Raw genomic sequence first — 23,044 nt, 5'->3', positions numbered from 1 at the left:
TATATTTTCTTCATCTATTTGAAAAATACCTTCAAGAAAATAAGGAGAATAGAAAGGGAAACTGCATAAAACTATGCTTAAAACATTGTTTGTTAAAGAAATACATTTAGTATGTGTAATGCGTAAAGCACTATGTTAGTTGTAGCAATAAGAAATAAATATATCTCTTGCAACAAGTCTGTGAAAAAGTGAAAACACCCCCAGTATTCTACAGTTCACCAGGTGGTAGGGGTAGAGGATTGTTAAGGTAACGGTTTGTTACCCAGTATATTGACTTGTGACTCTTACAGAGTGCCTTTGTTGCATAATTGTCCACACGTTTATTCTAAGTATGTAAAATGTGTTTGAACATCTGTGACAATTGGAAGAGATCAGTTAGATTTATGTTCAGTATGTCTTAGGTGCCAATAGTTTTTAATGAAGTAAATACATTTTGTGATAAACTACGAAGAGATAAGTGTTTATTTTAGTAAAAAATGTATTGCTAACTATAGTAATTCTTTTTAGTAACTAACTTGCATCATTGCCTTTTTAAATTTAAAGGTATATTAACCTTATTTTTGTATTTAGTTATTTTTAAATTAATGTTTTTGTTCCACAAAATAGATTGGCTGGAATCAACTTGTGAATGAAAATGAAGATTTTGCAAAATGTTAAACTGACAAGTAGTTCATTTAAGAATGAATACTATGTACATTTCCCAGAACCATATTAAGGCATGTTATATAGCAGTTTCAAAATAAATTAGAATTGCAGAAAAGGCCAAGATACTACCAATACGATTTCATTTTTTATATATTTTGTTACTATTTTTGTCAAAGATTCTTCAGCTGACCTTTAAAAAATTACCTACTTGCATAACATCTGCATGTTTGAAGTGTGTAAAAAGTAGCTAACATTTGTCAAAACAGTAGTGGAATACTAGGTTTGGAGGATGAATATACGTAAGAACATTGACTATTTTCATAAAATCCTCTTTTGGGGGTTCATCCAAACAGCAACGACAAAATACATCGGAAAGATTTGAGACATTTTATGGATGGACCTTGTTCATACTCCGGAAAATTGACTCAGGTACCTTACCCAGTAAACTGGCAGAACTTACTGATGTCTATACCTCTGACTGAAATGTAGCAAGCACGCAGAAAATGTTTAAGTAGATTAATGTATTAAATTTCTTACCAGAGTGACTAAGACCCACTAAATTTATTGCTAGGACTTTGGCTTAATTACTATGCCTTCCGCTTTTGGGGTGGCATTGTCACATTTAGTAGTCTCAGTTGAAGGTAAAAATTTAATCAGGTTTCGTTGTTTTAGTAGTGTGGCATAATTTTAATATGGTAAAATTAAAATGGTGGAATCTTTAATAACTATCACCCAGTCAATTCTGTCCTCAAATCATCCTACACACTTTTTCTTCCCCAACTCTTATTTTACAAAATTTCAAGTCTATAGAAAAGTTGAAAAAATAGTACAATTAACATCTTTATACTCTTCACTTTTATTCACCAGTTGTTGGCATTTTGCCACATTTACTGAACCATTTGAAAGTTGTGGGTATTACAATATTCCTTTTTATGCTGAAGTGTTTGGTGTGGGTGATGATGTGTATTTATTGTATCACATCAGGTGGCAATAAAGTCAGGTTGTTTTATTACTGGTTTTGCTAAATTTGAACATGCTTAAGGTGTAGTCTTCTAGCTCTCCTCATTGTAAAGGAACATTTTCCCTTTTTAATTAATCTGTGTGGTGATATTTACAGACCATGTGAATATTATCTTTTTTTTTGTTTTTTTTTTTTTGGATGGAGTCTTGCTCTGTCACCAGGCTGGAGTGCAGTGGCGCAATCTCAGCTCACTGCAACCTCCACATCCCGGTTCAAGCGATTGCCCTGCCTCAGCCTCCCAAGTAGCTGGGATTACAGGCATGTGCCACCACACCCAGCTGATTTTTTGTATGTTACTAGAGACGGGGTTTCACCATGTTGGCCAATATGTCTTGATCTCCTGACCTCGTGTTCCGCCCGCCTCAGCCTCCCAAAGTGCTGGGATTACAGGCGTGAGCCACCGCTCCTGGCCAATATTATCTTCTTAACTTTTCATCTAGTGATTTCCCTGTCCCACTTTTTAACATTTCTATGGATTTCATGTTTTTTAAAATTAATCTAACACATGGCATTAACAGAAAATAACCCATTATGTTTTAATTAATTAGTTCTAATCAGTTTCTGCCACTGTCTTTTTTTCATGCTCAAATTGTCTGAAGCTTATTGGTGGTTCCCTTTCAAGCTACTTCTGTGTCCTTTTGATATAATCTCATTGGTGTATGAGGACTCCCTTGCTTTATGCACACCAAGATTTCCAGGGTCATCTTGTTATCTTGCCTGCCCCAGACATGTAATCAGCCATCTCTCTGAGAAGTTCTGGTTTTTTTAAGTGGGGAATAGCATTTAGAAACCAAATATGGGTGTTGGACGTGCTCACTTTTAACGGAGTATCGTTATTTTTAGGCCTTTTCTAAGGATAGTGTTAGGAAATCATTTTTTCAAAATCATGAATTTAGTCTCATAGCTCCAATTCAAGTCCACCACTACAAGGTTCTTCATCGCTTCTCACGTTCTATATATGCATCTCCCCTCTCTCACAGTGAAAACCCAGGTTCTCAGCAATACTTGCTCATTCACTTTATCCAACAATACGTACAAAATAGTTTCAGCATAACAATACTAATACTACTACCAACAGCAAACTACTTAGTACAATTTTTTTTTTTTTGGACTTTGTTTTCACAGTTAGACTATAGCCCATTAAGGGTATCTAGTTAGAGTTATATATATAGTTAGATACATTTGTTTCTGTTTATATTCAGTGTTAGGATGTGATTTTTTAAATTCTTATTCTGAAATTCCAAAAAAGGTTTGCATGATTCAAAACTTAAGAAAATGTGGCCAGGCATAGTAGCTTATGCCTGTAATCCTAGCAATTTGGGAGGCCAAGGCCGGAGGATCACTTGAATCCAGGAGTTCGAGACCAGCCTGGGCAACAAACTGAGACCCTCATCTCCATATATTAAAAAAATAAAAAATAAATAATTGTTTTTTTAAACCACCAAAAAAGGTATAAACATGTATCCCCTGTACTGCAAAATCTTGCTCTCATTCCTATTCTTTCTACTCTCTTCCAGCCGAACCTTTGTAGGTAACCACATTTATTCATTCTGGCTCATTCTTTATGTGTTTCTTCTTGCAAATATAAGCACACTTGTATATATTTACTATTCTTACTTACAGAAAAGGTAGTATAGTATATATACTCCTTTGCACCTTGTATTTTTGTTTGTTTCCTTAAGAATATATTCCAGAAATCATTCTACATTAGTTCATAGGCATCTTTTTGACTATTATTATGGCTGATTTCTTAAATGGCTGCATAGTACTCTGTTGTATGGTTAGATCTTGCTTTAGTTAGTCGACCTTCTGTGAATGGGAATTATTATGGAGATGTAGCTTTAGAGTAAATTCCTAGAAGAATGATTGTTGGTCAAAGAGTAAATGCATATGTAGTTGTATTAGATGTTGTCAAATTTCCTTCCATATGAGCAGCACACAGTCACTTTTAAAAGGCACTTTTTTGTCCGGGCGTGGTGGCTCACGCCTGTAATCCCAGCACTTTGGGAGGCCGAGGCAGGGGGATCACGAGGTCGGGAGATAGAGACCATTCTGGCTAACAGGGTGAAACCCCATCTCTACTAAAAAATACAAAAAATTAGCCGGGTATGTTGGTGCACGCCTCTAGTCCCAGCTACTCAGGAGGCTGAGGCAGGAGAATGCTTGAACCTGGGAGACAGAGGTTGCAGTGAGCTGAGATCGCACCACTGCACTCCAGCCTGGGCAACAGAGCGAGACTTCATCTCAAAAAAAAAGGCACTTTTTTGATTTGTTACATTTGCTAATTATATGAATCAATCTAGAACTTTCTTCTGGAAAAACTATAGGCTCTTTTTGCTTTTATGTTTTGTTTTGCCTCTACCTAACCTATTTTTTGGATTAGTTTACTTGTGTGAATTAATCTCAAATTCTTGCAACCTGCTTGTCACTTTTAACAGTTATTAAAATCTTTCCTTTTTTATTTTAATACATAGTTCATGGGAAAATATTTCATTGCCAGTTATGAAGTCTACATGATTGTTTTAGCCTTTTATTTCTTCAGAAAGTAATATAAATCTTACTTTTCTGGAAGGTAGTATTAGATCTATTTATACATAGGGAGGAAAATTTGAGGATAATTGAGTCATTCCATCACCACTATCCATGAGACAAAGACTTTTCCATACCAAGTGTCTTTAAAGCATATTTGTAGAATTAAATAAAATACAGCTATACATATTAAAAAGCTTTTTTAAAAACTTCTGGAAGGAAGGTATTATCTAATTGGACATATTAAGTTTTTAATGCTGCATTTTGAGCAAATTAAAGTTGGTCATAAAAAACACTTACCTTTGGCTGGGCACGGTGGCTCACACCTGTAATACCAGCACTTTGGGAGGCCAAGATGGGCGGATCTCAACGTCAGGAGATCAAGACCATCCTGGCTAACATGGTGAAACCTCATCTCTACTAAAAATACAAAAAATTAGCCAGGCGCCTGTAGTCCCAGCTACTTGGAAGGCTGAGGCAGAAGAGTGGTGTGAACCTGGGAGGCGGAGCTTGCAGTGAGCCGAGATCGCACCACTGCACCCCAGTCTGGGCAACAGAGCAAGACTAAGTCTCAAAAAAAAAAAAAACAAAAACAAAACAAAACAAAAAAAAAACTTACCTTTTGGAGAACACAACAAAAACTTTGTCCTAGAAATAGTGAAGATCAAAAGGAGAACTTACATTCATCAGAGACAACTCTGGGATTATGTGAGAATGCTATTTTCTTTTTGTCAAGAAATTTTGTCTACTAAACATCTCTAAGTAAATGCTAAGTACCCAACAGAAAAGGATGGAGACTGTACCAAAACATGCAAAACAGAAAGCCTTACCTTCTGGAATGATCTCAGTCACCAGAGAAATAACATTTTAATATGATGTTAACAATTTCAGCCATAACGTATGTTGAACATTTACACTCTGGCAGGCAGTGTGATAGGCACATTATCTGTATTCTCATTTGATTTTTAAAACAATCCTGCAAAAAAGGAGATTGGTATTCACATCATATGTCTAGTTAATACTCCGATGTCTTTCCATTCTAAAATCCCATGGACTGTGTTTCTTCCATTAGCATAGGAATATAATTTTAAAGAGACTTAATATTCAAATTTTAAAACAAGTTCGTTTTGATCACCAGAAATAAATGCTTATTTTAAAAATCTTTACCATGGCTTTTCAAAGCTATATGACTAGATTTGCATTTTATGGATAATTGAGATATTACTTTGTTTTACTGAAAATCTTGGCTCTCTATAACTCACAGAAATCTATCATTTTTGATAGGAAAATATTCTGATTTTAATCTTTCACATATTAACTTTATGTTATAGGAATATTTCTAAAAGATCTTCTCTACTTGCTGTTCCTATAAAAGAAAGATATAGATCTAGATAATATATAGCACATAGGTTTTCATGACTGTGTAACCTGTGCGAAAGTACTGTTATCACATATTGTCACACATAACACATGTATATATGCATTAGCAAGTGAACACAGTTGCTGAATTTCTAAATTTTTTTGTTGATATCCCTGCAAGGGGCAAACTCTTTTTAGAGAGAAAGAGTAGAAGTCACCTGATTGTAGCTCCCAGGTCAATGATAATGATATAGGCGGCTTTTCTGACTGTAGATATTTTTCTTTTTCTTTTTTTTCTTTTGTTTTTTTTTTTTTTTTTAGTCACTGCTCTGGGTGACTGCTCAGAGTGGTTTCCTTAACAGAAGTCTTGTTTGCTACTCATTGCCTGTTTTTTTTTCCAATTTCTGCTAACTTCTGCAATTTGCGTCTTATGTTATCTGTTCTTTCCTTCCTCTTAACTCTTCCTAATTTTCGTATTTTCTGTAGCTCCACCTTTGTTCCTCTGTTGTGTGAGAAATGGCAGTCCTACGAAATGCATTGGTCAGCTTGTCAAACTAAAAGGAAGAGACAGTGTGACTGGCTGACAATCATAGTATTTTATTTGATCTATTAAAACAAACAAGCAAAAAACTGAGGATATTTTCCCTGATTATAAAAGTAATACCTATTCATTGTGTTAAATTTAGGAGATACAGAAAAGAGAAATCATATGTAAATGATGGTTACTTTATGGTATGTTCCTGTATTTAAAAATTACTCTTATTTTTTGGTCTGTGCATATGTAGTTTTAGAGATAAAATTTTGATCTACTGGGCATATTGTAACTCTCCTTTTTCACTTAAGAATATAGTATGTGCATCTTTATGTGTACCATATAGTGTTTCTAAAAATAGATTTTAATTTAGCAAAGACTTTAAAAATTTCCTTCAAAATCAGAGTTCAACAAAAAGTCCCAAAATTTGGAAAGGCGAGATGTTGGCTAGATTTGCAATTAATGTTTGTTGGCTCATTATAATAGCTGATATTGGCTGGGCGCAGTGGCTCACGCCTGTAATCAGTACTTTGGGAGGCCGAGGTGGGTGGATCACGAGGTCAGGAGATGGAGACCATCCTGGCTAACATGGTGAAAACCCGTCTCTACTGAAAAATACAAAAAATTAGCCGGGTGTGGTGCCACACGCCTGTAGTCCTAGCAACTCGGGAGGCTGAGGCAGGAGAATTGCTTGAACCCGGGAGGGGGAGGTTGTGGTGAGTCGAGATTGCGCTACTGCACTCCAGCCTGGGCGACAGAGCAAGACTCAGTCTCGGGAAAAAAAAAAAAATAGCTGTTATCTATTGAATATTTACCATGTGTCAGACACTGTGATAAGTATTTATTGAAATGATCTGCTTTGATTCTTTTAGGATGTTTGTGCTCAATTCTTTATGTGGATTATCCAATTTAATTCTTAGACCATGAAGCAGGAGCTATTCTATTATTCACATTACAGTAGAAGAAACAGAGGCACATTTTGTCTCAGTTCACCTAGCCTAGTTAGTGACAGAGCTAGAGTGAAACCCAGGCAGTCTTGATTTCAGTAGGTACTCCTATATGCACCATGCTATCCTGTCTCTTCCTAGGCACTGGGAATTGCTTTCCATACTTTCACTTTACTTTCTTGTATTTTGTTTTTACTTTTAGAATTGGTGGAGTGTTCTGGTTATTGAAGTAACTTTAATGAATTTGTAATATAAAATGTTGGTAAATAATCATAAAGTATTCAAGAATAAATTTCTTACCTAAACAATTTATGTTGCTGTACATATGAAGAATACACATCTATTTTTTATATATTTAGGGGGTGTAAATATATAAATTCATATTTTATACTGTTTTCTAATTTCAAGTTATTTGGTCTGATTTTTATAAGATAGGACTAGATTATTAGTATTTATATCCTGTAAAGTACCTAACAAAAAATAAATTCTAAGAGAATCTAAAGTGTTTCTTATTTGCTTATGATTGCATTAGTACTGTTACCTAATATAATACTATTTGTAATATTATTTTGACTGTCTTTGCAGGAATGTATTTAGACCACTTTCTATTTTGAGAGGATTTGTATCATTGAAACTAAACAGTGTAACCGGAAAGGGAAGGAGTGATGGTGTCACTGCCAGTCTGTGCCTGGATTCCCACTCTACCCTCAGGAGACCTTGAGAAGGGGTGTGAGAAATGAATACTGACATGCAGACCAAGTGCCGCTAGGCAGTCTGTATGTTAATTATTCTTGAAGATTAGTGTATTTCTTTTTTTAGATTAAAAAAATGTGAATTCCCAAAATTGTCTCTCTATACCTTATTTTGGAGTTCACTACTATAAATTTAATAGCAAACTACACTTTTCAATACTCAGATTATCTTTATCATGATATGTTGAGGCAGATATTAAAATTAATGTCTCGGCCAGGCACGATGGCTCACACCTGTAATCCCAACAGTTTAGGAGGCCAAGATGGGCAGATCACGAGGTCAAGAGATCGAGACCATCCTGGCCAACATGGTAAAACCTCGTCTCTAATAAATACAAAAATTAGCTGGGCGTGGTGGCGTGCGCCTGTAGTCCTAGCTACTCGGGAGGCTAAGGCAGGAGAATCTCTTGAACCCAGGAGGCAGAGGTTGCAGTGAGCCGAGATGGCGCCACTGCACTCCAGCCTGGCAACAGAGTGAGACTCCGTCTCAAAAAAAAAAAAAAAAAAAAAATTATGTCTCATGAATTTACAGCAAATTTTGGTGAGTGTAATGGGTTTAAAGTGACATATACGTGATTGGAGCTTTCACATGTATTCCTATAAGCTGTCCTACAGAGTTTTTTTCTGCAAAGTCAGAAAGTGTAAAGCAGCAAATGTTTGTGGCTTCCAACTGGCTTACTGTGTTTAGATTGTTCAATTGCAAATTATATCTGCAGTGTGAAGTGTCAGTCCTTGTGACTTTCAACTTGGGACTCAAATTTGAGCCCACCATTATTTTTTCTTCTTATGGCTCCTAACACTTATGACATATTTCTTCCTCTTGGCAGTCACTGAGACTTCTGAATCCCCAGTTTCAACCCCTCTAAAGAATCACCACCCATTCCATCATTCATTCATTCAATAAACATTACTGACCACCTACTGCAGTGCATGCTAGATACTGTTCTTGATGTGGTAGTAGCAGTGAGCCAAAGAAGTAAAAATACAGTAATAATATTTTCTAGAGCGAGTTACTATTTTATCAAATAGAATATACTTGTGTATTCCCAAATATACCTTACAAATTTGATGAATAACTGTATAAATGTTTTTGCATGATGTTCTGACTAATTTTATCTTATTTAGATTTAATCCCCCCCCAAAAAAATCTATTGATTTTATTGATATTTCTGCTTTATGGATGACTATAAGTAACTGACCCTAAGTTATATTGCAGGTAAATAGAAGAGTTAGGATTTATGTTTCAATAATTCATTCTAAACCTAGAAATTTTTCACTATGCCTTTTTCAGCATTCTTTAAATTTCAGTTCTTTAGAATTTATTTATTTATTTATTTGTGTTCTGGCCCCAAGTATTCTGCATGAAGCTACGATACAGGATGGTATTGGCTAAGAATGCAGATTCTTACTCATATTCAAGTTTCTTAACCTAATTGTACTTGTTTCTACTGTAAAATGGGTGTAATAACCATGTACCTCACATGTTTGTCATGAGGCTCAAAATATATATATAAGAATTCATATATATGAAAACATATGTATATATATGAATACATATAGATGTATACATATGAGGAGAGCACAAAGAGCTACTATTTTTATTATCTTTATTGCAGTGAAGGCAGGCTGCAACATTATTAGATCATAAAGCAATTCAGTTTTATTTATTAATATTCAAGTATTAGTACTCAGAATTTGAAATAGTCTCATCACTTATTTTCTTTTATTTTTTCTTTTTTCTTTTGGGATGGAGTCTTGCTCTGTAGCTCAGGCTGGAATGCAGTGGTGCCATCTCGGCTCACTGCAACCTTTGCCTCCCAGGTTCAAGTGATTCTCCTGCCTCAGCTTCCCAAGTAGCTGAGATTATAGGCACCTGCCACCATGCCCAGCTAATTGTTGTGTTTTTAGTAGAGATGTTTCACCATGTTGGCCAAGCTGGTCTTGAACTCCCAACCTTCAGTGATCCGCCTGTCTCAGCCTCCCAAAGTGCTGGGATTACAGGCATGAGCCACCGCGCCCAGCCATCATCACTTATTTTTTTCCTTAAAGATCTCTCACTTCCCTGCCCTGTCTTTAAGTGTGATGTATTAACATTTATATAGTTGTATGTCTTTTACTTAACAGGTACACAATATTTAAAAGTGTTTAGGTGAATGAATTTTCAAGTCTCTGTTCTTTGAATTTTATTTTAGTGCTGCAGGTGGAGAAATTTTCAACCTGTGTTTACCTGAGTTGGCTGAAATGGTTTCTGAAAATGATGTTATCAGACTCATTAAACAAATACTTGAAGGAGTTTATTATCTACATCAGAATAACATTGTACACCTTGATTTAAAGGTAACGTAAGATGTGATTTAAAGTAATGTAACATCTGTGTTCTTCTTCTGCTCTTAGTATGCACAATTGCAAACTGGTATTAACAGGAAACAATGGTTGGTTCCTGGTCGTCTAGACTGCACTGGTATGCTCTTTGCTTACGTGTGCTACAGGGCCTTAATTTTATATTGGCAGAAAGGAGAAGACTGCATGTGTGAGCAGCTCAAATTACTGGGCTCTTAAAATGCATCATTCCTGTGTTCTAATCCTACATTAGATGGAATTATTCCATTCTATCCCACTCTTACAACCACATCCTGGACCTTCTTATTTTAAAATGCTGTCTGTCTCTGAAATGCTCAATTGTGTAATCTCCATCTCTGAAAATAAATCCTGCTAATCCTCATTCATTTGCTCCTATTACCCTTCATTCATTTTTGTCTTGAGGTTTTCAGTCTTTTGGCTTCTTCCAGATCATTCAGGCTCTTTACCCAAGCCCCGAACCTCCAGTCTCTCATCTCCATCTCTCATGTTGTTATCCTTTCTCCTTATCCTTCCTTCATAACCACACAAGGACCTTAAGATCTGAATCAGTCTGTCTCTCATTTTTTAAGCATTAGATTCTTCTATTTTTATGTGGTCTCCTTGCATGACCCTTTGGCTTCTATTACCACTTTAATAAAAATAATAATTCAAAAATCTCCACCTACAGCCCAGGCCTCTCCCTTAATTTCCAAATCCTCTTACCGCTTTTTCAAAAGAAAAAACCCTGTAGTTCTGTTTTGGGCCCCACTATGGAGCAGGGGGACAGTATTTGCCATCTAGTATCCGTGCTATTTCCCCAACTGATAAAATGCTGGAAAAGAAGCAACATAGTAAATGCCAAGATAATCATGCTCCCACCAGCTTCCTGTTGGGTCATTTTCCTGCTAACATCAACGCAAGTACATTACGTAGCATCGCATAGCCCTTGAAGTCCGGGATGGCATATAAACCTGTGGTCGACAACAACAGAGCTAACTACCTTTACCTTTTCTCCTGTAATAGGCTCTGTGCTTTAACAAGCATGAGATTGCCCCAAAGTTAAGTGACTGTTAGAATTATTTGCACAGATTTTGGGAGCAGCACCTTGGCAGAGGTATGGGGACTTTGTAATAGGCTGTGGGCCTACAGTAGTAGTAAAGCAAAGTCATGTGGTTCTAGGAGGCAATGGATGCCCTCTTATTGTCTAAGCTAAAGCCAGGGAACAGTCAAACCTGGCTCATCCAGAATCATCCCATTGTACTGAACCATTTTTCATTTCTGGAAATGTTTACATGCTCATTCCTTCATGCCTTCTTTTGTGCTGTTCCCCAGAGCACCTTTCTGTTTTTCTTTTTCTTTTTTTTTTTTTTTTTTGAGAGAGAGTCTCGCTCTGTCGCCCAGGCTGAATTGCAGTGGTACGATCTCAGCTTACTGCAAGCTCCGCCTCCTGGGTTCATGCCATTCTTCTGCCTCAGCCTCCCGAGTAACTGGGACTACAGGTGCCCACCACCACGCCTGGCTAATTTTTTTTTTTTTTTTGTATTTTTAATAGAGACAGGGTTTCACCATGTTAGCCAGGATGGTCTTGATCTCCTGACCTTGTGGTCTGCCTACCTCAGCCTCCCAAAGTGCTGGGATTACAGGCGTGAGCCACCACGCCCAGCCTCTTTTTTTTTTTTTTTTTTTAATTTAAGAGAGGGTCTCACTATGTTGCACAGGCTGCTCTTGAACTCCTGAGCTCAAATGATCCTCCCACCCCTGCCTCCAGAGTAGCTGAGACTACAGATTCACAGTACTGTACCCAGCTACCCAAAGCACCTTTCTAACCAGCATACTCTTTAAGTCTCAGCTTAAGCATCATCTCTACTGCAAAGCCTTCTTGGAATTTCTTATTGACAGAATGAGGTAGTCTTTTTATTACTGAGTATTCTATATCTTAATCTTTCCATTTAACTTCTTTACTCTTCAAACCTAGAATCCTTTTTGGGTGTGTTTTTGGCTTTATGCATCATTGAATAATAGCTCCTAAGTAGTAAGTCAGTAAATGTTTGATGCATGACTCAATGAAATGTATAATAGCTGAGCCGTATATTCCACTTAATATACCTTCCGTTTGAGACTAGTATGCTTTTATTGTATATTACTTATCATGTTTTTGTTGTACTTTATTTAGCCACAGAATATATTACTGAGCAGCATATACCCTCTCGGGGACATTAAAATAGTAGATTTTGGAATGTCTCGAAAAATAGGGCATGCGTGTGAACTTCGGGAAATCATGGGAACACCAGAATATTTAGGTAAGAATTTCCTTTTATTTTCTATACCATTTTGAAATTTATTAAGTAAATGATACCGCTGTAGAATTATATTTTAGAGCATGTAATTTGATTCAGTTAAAAGGATTTGATTGGTTCAAGTATTTTGATACATTAAAAACTTGGTTAGGTTATGACACATTTAAATGAAATGTATTGAATAAAAGTATGAAACATTTACAGCAATTCAGGGGACACTGAATATGTAAATGTACAAGTTGAATGTTTGTGTATAAAGGATTTCTACATAAGGAAAAAAGAAATGGGTAAGAGGGAAGTTAGGGAAAAAGAGAAAAATGGAAAAAGAAAAACTGCTACAGTCAAGTGGCCCATGATTGTCTTTGAAGCCTGGCTGTTGGCTAGATCTCACTTCTATTTCTGTCTGGTCCCAATTCCAGAGCTGTTCACAATACAGATATCTTCAGTTTAAACTTACAGGAATTGTTAGTCGGCCACCTCATTTTTGTTTTATTGCTGCTGCTTTATGAGGTTTTGCATAGGGTTGTGAAAGTAGGGTTTTGAAGAAGAGTGCCAAAAAGAACCTTTGATTAGGTAATCTGGGCATATTGTATGAAATCAACAGATTAGATTATGCATATGAAAGGTTTTTAAGTTGTATGAAGCAGTATATAAATTTGAAGTATTTTAACTTTTAATCTTTTTACCTTTTTTTGTTTGTTGTTCATACTGATGTCCCCATGTGGACATTGAAAAGATACAGTTAAACAGACCAGTGCGACTCAGCTAGGCAGCTGTCTTTTCCAAAAATAAGAAACAGAGAAAATTACTAACTTTTGAATGCTAACTGGGGCTATAGTCCTAGAATAAATGAATGTAATTATTGGTAACACAGCTCACAGAAGTATGTGAAAATGTAGGTGGTTTAACAGAAGCTGACTGTATATGATTTAAAGGCTTTATTAATAAAAATGTTAGGCTTTAGGAAACAGTTTCTCTTTGGAGAAATTATGAAACCATATTGTGAAACAAGAAAATTATTTTTCACTCATAAATCCTAGTTTGGACTCTACTAATTTGAAATAATATGGTAATGTTTAGAAAGCATAGAGAATTTATTTTGCACTTTTTTTTGGCAAGTGAAGACAGCAGAAAATTAATTGCTTTGGAAATTAGGTCCTTGATAATTTAAGAGGAATGTTTAATCCACTTGAAAATCTAGCATTTCTGGCTGGGTGCGGTGACTCACACCTGTAATCTCAGCACTTTGGGAGGCCAAGGCGAGTGGATCACTTGAAGTCAGGAGTTCCAGACTAGCCTGACCAACATGGTGAAACCCCATCTCTACTAAAAATACAAAATTAGCCAGGCATGGTGGCACATGCCTGTAGTCCCACCTACTTGGGAGGCTGAGGCAGGAGAATTGCTTGAATCCAAGAGGCGGAGGTTGCAGTGAGCCAAGATCATGCCATTTGTACTCCAGCCTGGGCAACAAGAGCGAAACTCCCATCAGAAAAAAGAAAATCTAGCATTTCTGAGAAGCAAAATTTGCTCATAATGTCATTGCAGATGCACATAATCCTGTTTACCCCAAAAGAAAAACCTAAATTAGTCTAATAAAATAATGCAAATTAACTCTAAAGTAATAAAACTAAAATTTTTTTAAAAATTCTAGCTTCCAGCGTTTTACTTTTTTATAATTGTTTTTTCTGAGATTAACCTAAATGAGTTTAACTACCTAGCCACTAATTACTCCAAGAATATTTTCCATGTTTTTGAACCATCTGATCATATAATTTACTCAATATTAGGGATGTTTAAATGTCCAATCATAGGATAATTAATACTGTGCTAAATTTCTAAATTTCTATCATCTTATATCACTAGGCTTTCCAAAATTAAATCCAGTTACAATTTTTTTTTTTTCCGAGACAGAGTCTCACTCTGTCGCCCAGGCTAGAGTGCAGTGGTGGGATCTCAGCTCACTGCAACCTATGCCTCCCAGGTTCAAGGGATTCTCCTGCCTCAGCCTCCTGAGTAGCTGGGATTACAGGCATGTGCCATCACACCTGGCTAATTTTTGTATTTTTAGTAGAAACAGGGTTTCACCATGTTAGCCAGGCTGGTCTCGAATTGTGACCTCAGGTGATCTGCCTGCCTCAGCCTCCCAAAGTGCTGAGATTACAGGCGTGAGCCATCATGCCCGGTCCCAGTTATAACAGAATATAAAGTGATTTTCTTGTTTTAAAATTTGTCAATATTGAATTTAAGTTTTATCTTCTCTTTCAGCTCCAGAAATCCTGAACTATGATCCCATTACCACAGCAACAGATATGTGGTAAGATGTTGTTAGTTACCTAAACACCTTTATGGAAAGTTGGGAAATGTATATTCTGGGGTTCTTTGACTCCAAGAGTAAATAATAAGGCTTTCTTCAAAAGATTTTATTTGAATATCATTATTATGCTACAGGAAAATATTTACCTTTCCATTATTTTTAAGTAACACAAGTTCTGAGCCAAAATTACAGAAATAAATAGGAAAATCTCTCTCTCTGATGAAAACTCAGTTGAGTAAAAGAACAAAATCCCTGCAGTACAGTGCTACATATTTTATGATGAAGGTGAAATGCTTAATAAGCATAGAAGCAGCAGCAGACAGTCCATTGCTGGGCTCCACCTCACAAAGGGAGACATCTGATCTAGGTCTAAAAGAGTTGGCCGGCCATGGTGGCTTACATCTGTAATCCCAGCACTTTGGGAGGCCAAGACAGGCGGATCATCAGGTCAGGAGTTAGAGACCAGCCTGGCCAACATAGCAAAACCCCATCTCTACTAAAAATGTGAAAATTAGCTGGACGTGGTGGCGCGTACCTGTAATCCCAGCTACTCAGGAGGCTGAAGCAGGAGAATCACTTGAACCGGGGAGGCAGAGGTTGCAGTGAGCCGAGATCATGCTATTGCACTCCAGCCTGGGTGACAAAAAAAGCTAGAAGAAGGTATTTGTTAAGCAGAATAATTAGGTCAGGCCCACCCAAAAATGTACTTTTATGAGAGTACATCTCTGGGAAATTGTGAGTTTTTGTAGCTAGCAAAGAGAGAATACGATAGGGAATAGAACCAGAACTGATACTGGAGCTTCAGTTGAGACCACAAAGGGGACTGACTCCTCAGACCAAGTGGAAGGTCTAGACCTGTTCCGTGTTCTGTGGAACTGCTCACGGGTTTGCCCAGGAATAAAGATGGTATGGCTAAATAAGTTGGTGAAACATGTACTATATTGTCTTTTTCTGACTCCTGGGCACCAGACTTGCCATTAACACATTTACAGATTTTAAAAGGTTTGCAGTGAAAAAATTTGCCTGCCCAGCTTCGTGCTTCACCAAACTTGCAGCCTCTATTTGTGCAGAACCTCTCTTTACATCTCACAAGTCATCACTTTGCCATTGGAAACCACTTAGGAAATGCTGCAGCAGCTTTGTGTACTCCACAGCAGGTATCTGTGTGAAGGATAGGTGGTAGCAATAATAATATATATTGAATACATTGTATTTATATAACACGTGCATTCCCTTGTGTTCTCTTTCTGTGAGGCACACTTTGAGATCATTAGTTTTAATAATATAGGAACTTTGCAATGTAAATCTGTAGTTTAACCATACCAGTTTTGAGGAGAGGAGTATGTTGAATGTCGATTGTACTTTATATAAATGTTTAAAAATTAACATACATTTTAAGTTCCCCTCCCTTGTTTTTCAGGAATATTGGTATAATAGCATATATGTTGTTAACTCACACATCACCATTTGTGGGAGAAGATAATCAAGAAACATACCTCAATATTTCTCAAGTTAATGTAGATTATTCAGAAGAAACTTTTTCATCAGTTTCACAGCTGGCCACAGACTTTATTCAGAGCCTTTTAGTAAAAAATCCAGAGTAAGTAATAATTTGTTTAAATACTATTGCAAATTTAGTTTGTTTAAATACTATTACAGAATAGCCGATTAAGAAAGTGTATTTTAAAATAGTATAAAATTGTTAGAAATATGCACAAGTTCTAGGTAAAATAGAGGGGTGGTATGAGCAATCATTAACAAATACGTAACTTCAGATATAAAATATACAGCAGGGGATTTTGAAGTAAAGAAAAGATTTGAGTTACTTCTCTCACAAACCACTACTAATCCCTGAAATTACCTAAAATAATTAGTCATAGAAATTTACAATACGCATGGCTGGTTATGAGACTTTATTGTAAATGATTTATAGTTAAATACTTTTACGGCCGGGCGCAGTGGCTCACGCCAGCACTTTGGGAGGCCGAGGCAGACGGATGATGAGGTCAGGAGATCAAGACCCTCCTGGCTAACACGGTGAAACCCCATCTCTACTAAAAATACAAAAAAATTAGCCGGGCGTGGTGGCAGGCGCCTATAGTGCCAGCTACTTGGGAGGCTGAGGCAGGAGAATGGCGTGAACCCAGGAAGCAGAGCTTGCAGTGAGCAGAGATCGCACCACTGCACTCTAACCTGGGTGACAGAGCAAGACTCCGTCTCAAAAAAATAAATAAAATAAAATAATTTTACATACATAACAAGTATCATTTACTGATTGTGAAATCTTGAAGGATTGGATGCCTTTTGACAGCCTTACAAAAGAAGCGAGTCAGCTGAGCCTGGTGGCTCATGCCTATATTCCCAGCACTTTGGGAGGCCAAGGCAGCCGGATCATGAGGTCAGGAGTTCGAGACCAACCTGGCCAATATAGTGAAACACCATCTCTACTAAAAACACAAAAGTTAGCCGGGCGTGGTGTCATGCACCTATAGTTCCAGCTACTCAGGAGGCTGAGGCAGGAGAATTGCTTGAACCCGGAAGGCAGAGGTTGCGGTGAGCTGAGATCGCACCACTGCACTCCAGCCTGGGCGACAGAGAGAGACTCCATTGCAAAAATAAAACAAAAGTGATTTGGAGGGCAGTTAGGCACCATCTTTCAAAATATAAAGACCCAGTAACTTTACTAGTAACTCATCGTATGAACATAAGTGTACCCTAAAACTTAAAGTATAATAGTAAAAAAAAAAATTTCTCAGTATTCATTGAAGAATATTTATAATAGCAAAATGCTGGAAGCTTCCATTGGCATCTGGTTAAATAAATTATGGTGTATCCATATGGAAGAGTACTAAATAATATAGCTGTTAATAAATATGTTAACTCTGTACTGATGTGGAAAAATGCTTGAGATGCATTATTGAGGGAGTAAAGAAAGCAAATTGCAGAAACATGGAGTATGTGAAGCTGTGTGTGTGTGTATGTGTGTGTATATGTTTGTGTATGTATATGCACATATATGTAGAAAAAAATCTGGAGGTGGGACTGGGGAATGAGAAAACAAAATAATTTTACTTTTTACCTTCATGAGAGATAATATGGTGTAATGCTTAAAAGCACAGACGATAGAGTTAGAGTTCCACTTAACTATACCATTTACAAGTTAGGAGATTTGAGGTAAATTTCAAGCCTGCTGGTACCCTACTTTGCATATCTGTTAAATGAGGGTAATAATAGTACCCATTTCATGAGTTTCTTGTGATTGTTAAATAATGTATTTGAAGCATATAGAATAGTCCCTGGCATATAACTAAGCATTCAGTAAATGTTAGCAGCTATTATCATCATTATTCTCTTCTGTACTGTTTGGATTTTATACTATGAGTATGTTTTATTTTCACAATAAGTAAAAAATATGTCTATAATCTATCAAACTGAAGGCATTTTCAACTTGATTTTTAGTTCTCAATTTTCCCTTGGTGCTTTCTTTCAAAGGAAAAGACCAACAGCAGAGATATGCCTTTCTCATTCTTGGCTACAGCAGTGGGACTTTGAAAACTTGTTTCACCCTGAAGAAACTTCCAGTTCCTCTCAAACTGAGGATCATTTTATAAGGTCCTCTGAAGACAAGACTTCTAAATCCTCCTGTAATGGAACCTGTGGTGATAGAGAAGACAAAGAGAATATCCCAGAGGATAGCAGCGTGGTTTCCAAAAGATTTCGTTTCGATGACTCATTACCCAATCCCCATGAACTTGTTTCAGATTTGCTCTGTTAGCACTTTTTTCTTTGACTCATTTGGACTGAATTTGAAATTTTATATCCACTCCAGTGAGATTATGGTTTGTAGCTTCATATATGACATGTTTATATTGTAAATGCACTTTTCCATGGAATAATTTAGGGAAGTGTTTTAATGTTAAATTACTAGTTGCTAGCATGTTATGATTTCATATCCTGAGATAGCTCTGCAGATAAGAAAATATTTAAATATATGACAAAAAGTAAAATTGTACATGTGAGTTTACATGTTAATGAAATAATTCAAGTTCAAATGAACTTACCAAAATGTTTTGTATATCAACAAAAAAAGTGGCTTGAGTTTTATTATAGTTGGTGTAAACTGAACACAATGAAGACATTGGAATTTAATAGGTTCTGTCTCTAAGGTGACTCTTATACCATGCCTCCATGAACATAATTTGTTTAGGAAAGCAGTATGAAGTTTAAGCCAAAATAATTTCTACTTTATAGATGCTCAAGAGACATTTTACAATTGAAAATGTCTTTCAATTACAAATATTTTGAAACTTCATAAGATTTTCATTCTCTATGGTCTGTTATATGAGAGAGATCCTTTAACCAGAGCAAAGAGGGAGTTAGAAACCTGATCAGGGATGTTCTTTACAAGTTGGAGCAGAGAAAAGAGTAGCATGGCTTCATATTTTAACGCAAATGTCTTTTCCCTCCTCCCAACCTACTTGAGATCTGATAAGGTCTGGAAGGTGGAGATATTTGGTATGCAAGTGTAGAGTTTTTTAATCCTCCAGAATTTCTAGAGTAGAAGATACTTAGGTAAAGTTAAATATTCTCTATTTTTAGTCAAACATATTTATTAATTGAATATAGAAGAAAATGTTGACACACTCAGACAGCTTACTGAATTTTAGATGTCTTCTGCATCTTAGAATACAAGCCAGTCATTCAGAGTTCTAAAAGTATGCATAAAAAATTACAGCACCGGCAGGTCTATTAACACAGTGCCCGAGTCAGCAGTAGCAAGACTGATGTGATCATAAAACATGACATCAGGCTCGTCTGAAGTTCTTGTGTGAAATCCCTAGTGAGTGAGGAGGCTCAGCTTAAAGCCATCTGCAGAGTGGCCCCTCATTGTGATCTTTTGCTGGGACCAATGCAAGAAAGAGACTAGGGAGAGCAAAATGTTTGCTTATGGCTAGAGACTATATCCAGCCCTAATGATGGGGACATTTAGTCCTTTCTGGGTAATCTTTTATGAATTTTCACCTGATGACCGTTATATTGGTCTGTTATCATGTTAAGATAACTGTGATCTCATGACCATGTTGCTGTATCAAAAGAAATATTTTGACAAACAGTAACAACAACCTGGTGTTCCCCCTTTAGACCTTTAGCTTCTCAAAATTTTTTTAAGTTCCCAAATTCTTTAATAATAACTTAAAACTGTTTTGAATAACTATCAGGTCACTTTATTTGACCACATGGTGAATTCCTTTAACGTCTTCAGCATTTGTTAAGGAAAAGTTTTCTCTACTTGTGTGTGTATGTGTGCACATGTGTGTATGTACAGGTGTATGTATGTATATATAGATAGATACAATACATTCTTTAGACAGTTTTCAAGATTCTTTGCTGTGGTACATTATGCTCAACTCAGGTGCCAAAGGAGCTTTTTTTTTTTTTTTTTTTTTTGAGACGGAGTTTTGCTCTGTCTCTCAGGCTGGAGTGCAGTGGCATGATCTCAGCTCATGGCAACCTCCGCCTCCCGGGTTCAAGCAATTCTCCTGTCTCAGCCTCCTAGCTGGGATTACAGGCGCATGCCACCGTGCCCAGCTAATTTTTGTATTTTTAGTAGAGACGAGGTTTCACCATGTTGGCCAGGCTGGTCACAAACTCCTGACTTCAAGTGATCCACCTGCCTCGGCCTCCCAAAGTGCTGGGATTATAGGCGTGAGCTACCACGCCCCCTCCCAGGAGCTCTCTTCTTAGGACATATAAATTATGACATTTATATTCTTTATATGACTTTATGTTCTCTTCTTATGGCATTTAAATTCTTTAAGTAGTTTGTTGATCCAATAAACTAGACATTGTATAATCTAAATTGAGCCCTTGTATATCTAAAACTGATGAGTTGTTTCTAAATTGTTGATTGTCCATTTACTTGCCTTTGGTATTAAGATAATGCAAGTAAAGCTTAGTAAGTCATTGGATAGTGAGGAAATGATTACGTTTCTGAAGACCATATTATATTTTTAATTTTTAGAGGAATCATGCCATCCCCCAAAAAATCAGGAAATATTTGAATTTTAAATTATAAGCTCATTTGTAAAAAGACATTTTATACCAACTTTCTCTTTCTCTGAAAATCTTAAAATAGTTTACATCTACCTTTAGTTAGTAGAATACAGAGCTGTAAATTTCCATGCCTTTTTTCCTGATACTAAGTTTTATAGTAAAAAAGCAACTAGTGGTTGCACAAAGAATATAAAAATCCACTCTTTTTACAAAGGTGTAAATTTAAATAACGTTATTGATTGGAATATGAAAGTCAATCATTTAAGAGCTTTTTAGCAAATGATTCAGTTGTTACTCTTTTTCTCCCAAGATTGAAAAGCATAATGTGTTTCTCTAAAGTAGGAATCTAGAGAGCCCCTATGAGTGGACAAATGTCAGTAACACTTGAACACATGAGAAGATAAGTGTTATATTGTGATATTTTAAAGTTTAATTTGCTTTTTGGGTAGGATCCCTAAATAGATGGGATTTTTAAATAGATGATATATAGATGACAATTACAATTGTCATTTTAATAATTTTCCCTACAGTAAAGAACCTAGCTCTGAGCAGTGAAATTGTAATGGCACTTTAAAGGAAGTAAGCCGTTAACTGTTCTCTAGTCCAGCGATCTCCAACTGTTTTACACTAGGGACGGGTTTTGTGGAAGAATATTTTTCCACGGGACTGGGGGGTTAGGGGGATGGTTTCAGGATGATTCAAGTACATTACATTTATCGTTAGATTCTCGTAAGGAGCATGCAACCTAGATGTCTTGCATGTGCGGTTCACAACAGGATTTGAGCTCCTTTGAGAATCTAATGCCATGGCTGATCTAACAGGAAGCTGAGCTCAGGCAGTAATGCTTGGCACCGCCCCCCCCACCCCCCACCTTCTGTGCAGCCCGGTCGTGGCCTGGGGACTGGGGACCCCTGCTCTAGTCAGTAATGAGATAAGGTACTTGTGCCAGAATATAAATCAACACATTGCTTCCTTTATCAAAGAAGTCTTGTTATTTAAAAAAAGTCAACTGAGCCAGTATGATTAGTGATGTAATTGATTTTCATTCTAGCACAAGCCTCTTTCATTCTGGACAGCTCACAAATAGTTAATGGACCATGCTTTGAATAGCCTTCCTCTAAGCAACATTTATAAATATTGATATTTTAGAACTGTTTACATTTCTTCTGTTTATTTTTGAATTTTCAGTTTGATATCTTGTCCTTATTCATTGTATAAACAACTGTACTTTAATTTCAAGTAGTATTAAAATTATTTGACTTAAGTTTGGGGGGATTATTATCAATTTATAATTTTATAAAAGTATTTTAAAGAATAATTGTAAATTTTCCATAAATTACAACTTCCTGCCATCTTTTATTAAATAATAATATTGCTTAAGGCATATGGACAGACATTATTATGAGTACTCCAGTAAAAAATCTACATCAACTTGATCATTCTGGCTAAAAATTAAAAAGCACTTTTTTGTATCTGTGGTTGTCATTTGTTTCAAAGCATTTCTAAATTTATTGTTCTTAAAAGTATGTCTGCATGTTCTAGCCTTTGACCTAGGTCATCTATGAACCCTCTTTGTGTCTAATAAACATATCTATAAAGGCGTATAAATCTGAAAACAAGTAGGTCTATTCGCTGGTATCAAGGAATAATTTTTAGAAAATATCAATGAATGAATTTAACTGTACTACATGTTGCACTGTAGTGCACTACATGTTACACCAAAGATGAATGAGAGATTCTTCAGGATATTTATAATCTGATTGTAGACTAAGGTACAGTCAATTCTCATTCATGGTAGTTATGTTCTATAAAATTCCCACACTTTAGTTACTAATCATTGCTCCTAGGGGAAATACAGAGTTAGGTTCCTGCAAGGCTCGTTCATAGCATTTTAAACAATTCATCAATGCATAATTTTGTATATTTCTATTTAATCGTACTTCATTTAATATATATTGTTGGTTCATTAACATTGAACTAACAGGCAATAGCACTGTAATTCATGCCTGAATTAAGCTTACCTAACGTGTTTTTGAGGGAGAAGGAAAGGAAAAATGATTGGAAAAATTCAGACTGCAGAAGCAGCCTGCCTGAAAAGTCACACAGCAACAGGCAAAAAATAAAACAACCTTGGAAAAAACTCATGCTGCACATGGACACATAAGAAGATCAGGCTGTAAAACACAGACAAACAACTCGGGCACAGAAGGAGGAGGTGAGTCTCCTGGGTAATCACCAAACTTCACACTCA

At 36.4% G+C, this 23,044-nt stretch overlaps 1 protein-coding gene across 4 annotated transcripts in view; it reads left to right on the top strand.

Moving 5' to 3' along the window:
* STK17B (serine/threonine kinase 17b) overlaps positions 1 to 22,265 on the top strand; it is a 49,843-nt gene extending 27,578 nt beyond the window's left edge. For all 4 annotated transcript variants that reach the window (XM_063644852.1, XM_063644850.1, XM_055290093.2 and 1 more), the window contains 5 exons: positions 9,978 to 10,122; positions 12,299 to 12,425; positions 14,691 to 14,739; positions 16,160 to 16,339; positions 18,232 to 22,265. In XM_063644852.1, the coding sequence (XP_063500922.1) occupies positions 9,978 to 10,122; positions 12,299 to 12,425; positions 14,691 to 14,739; positions 16,160 to 16,339; positions 18,232 to 18,514 (784 nt within the window). In that variant the 3' untranslated portion in view covers positions 18,515 to 22,265. The remainder of the gene's footprint in view (positions 1 to 9,977; positions 10,123 to 12,298; positions 12,426 to 14,690; positions 14,740 to 16,159; positions 16,340 to 18,231) is intronic.
* Positions 22,266 to 23,044: the final 779 nt, after the last annotated feature.

The sequence above is a fragment of the Symphalangus syndactylus genome, chromosome 8 (assembly GCF_028878055.3).
Source record: "Symphalangus syndactylus isolate Jambi chromosome 8, NHGRI_mSymSyn1-v2.1_pri, whole genome shotgun sequence".
NCBI lineage: Eukaryota > Metazoa > Chordata > Mammalia > Primates > Hylobatidae > Symphalangus > Symphalangus syndactylus.
The sequence above is the reverse complement of the archived record's forward strand: the minus strand, read 5'-3'. Positions and strand labels throughout refer to the sequence as shown.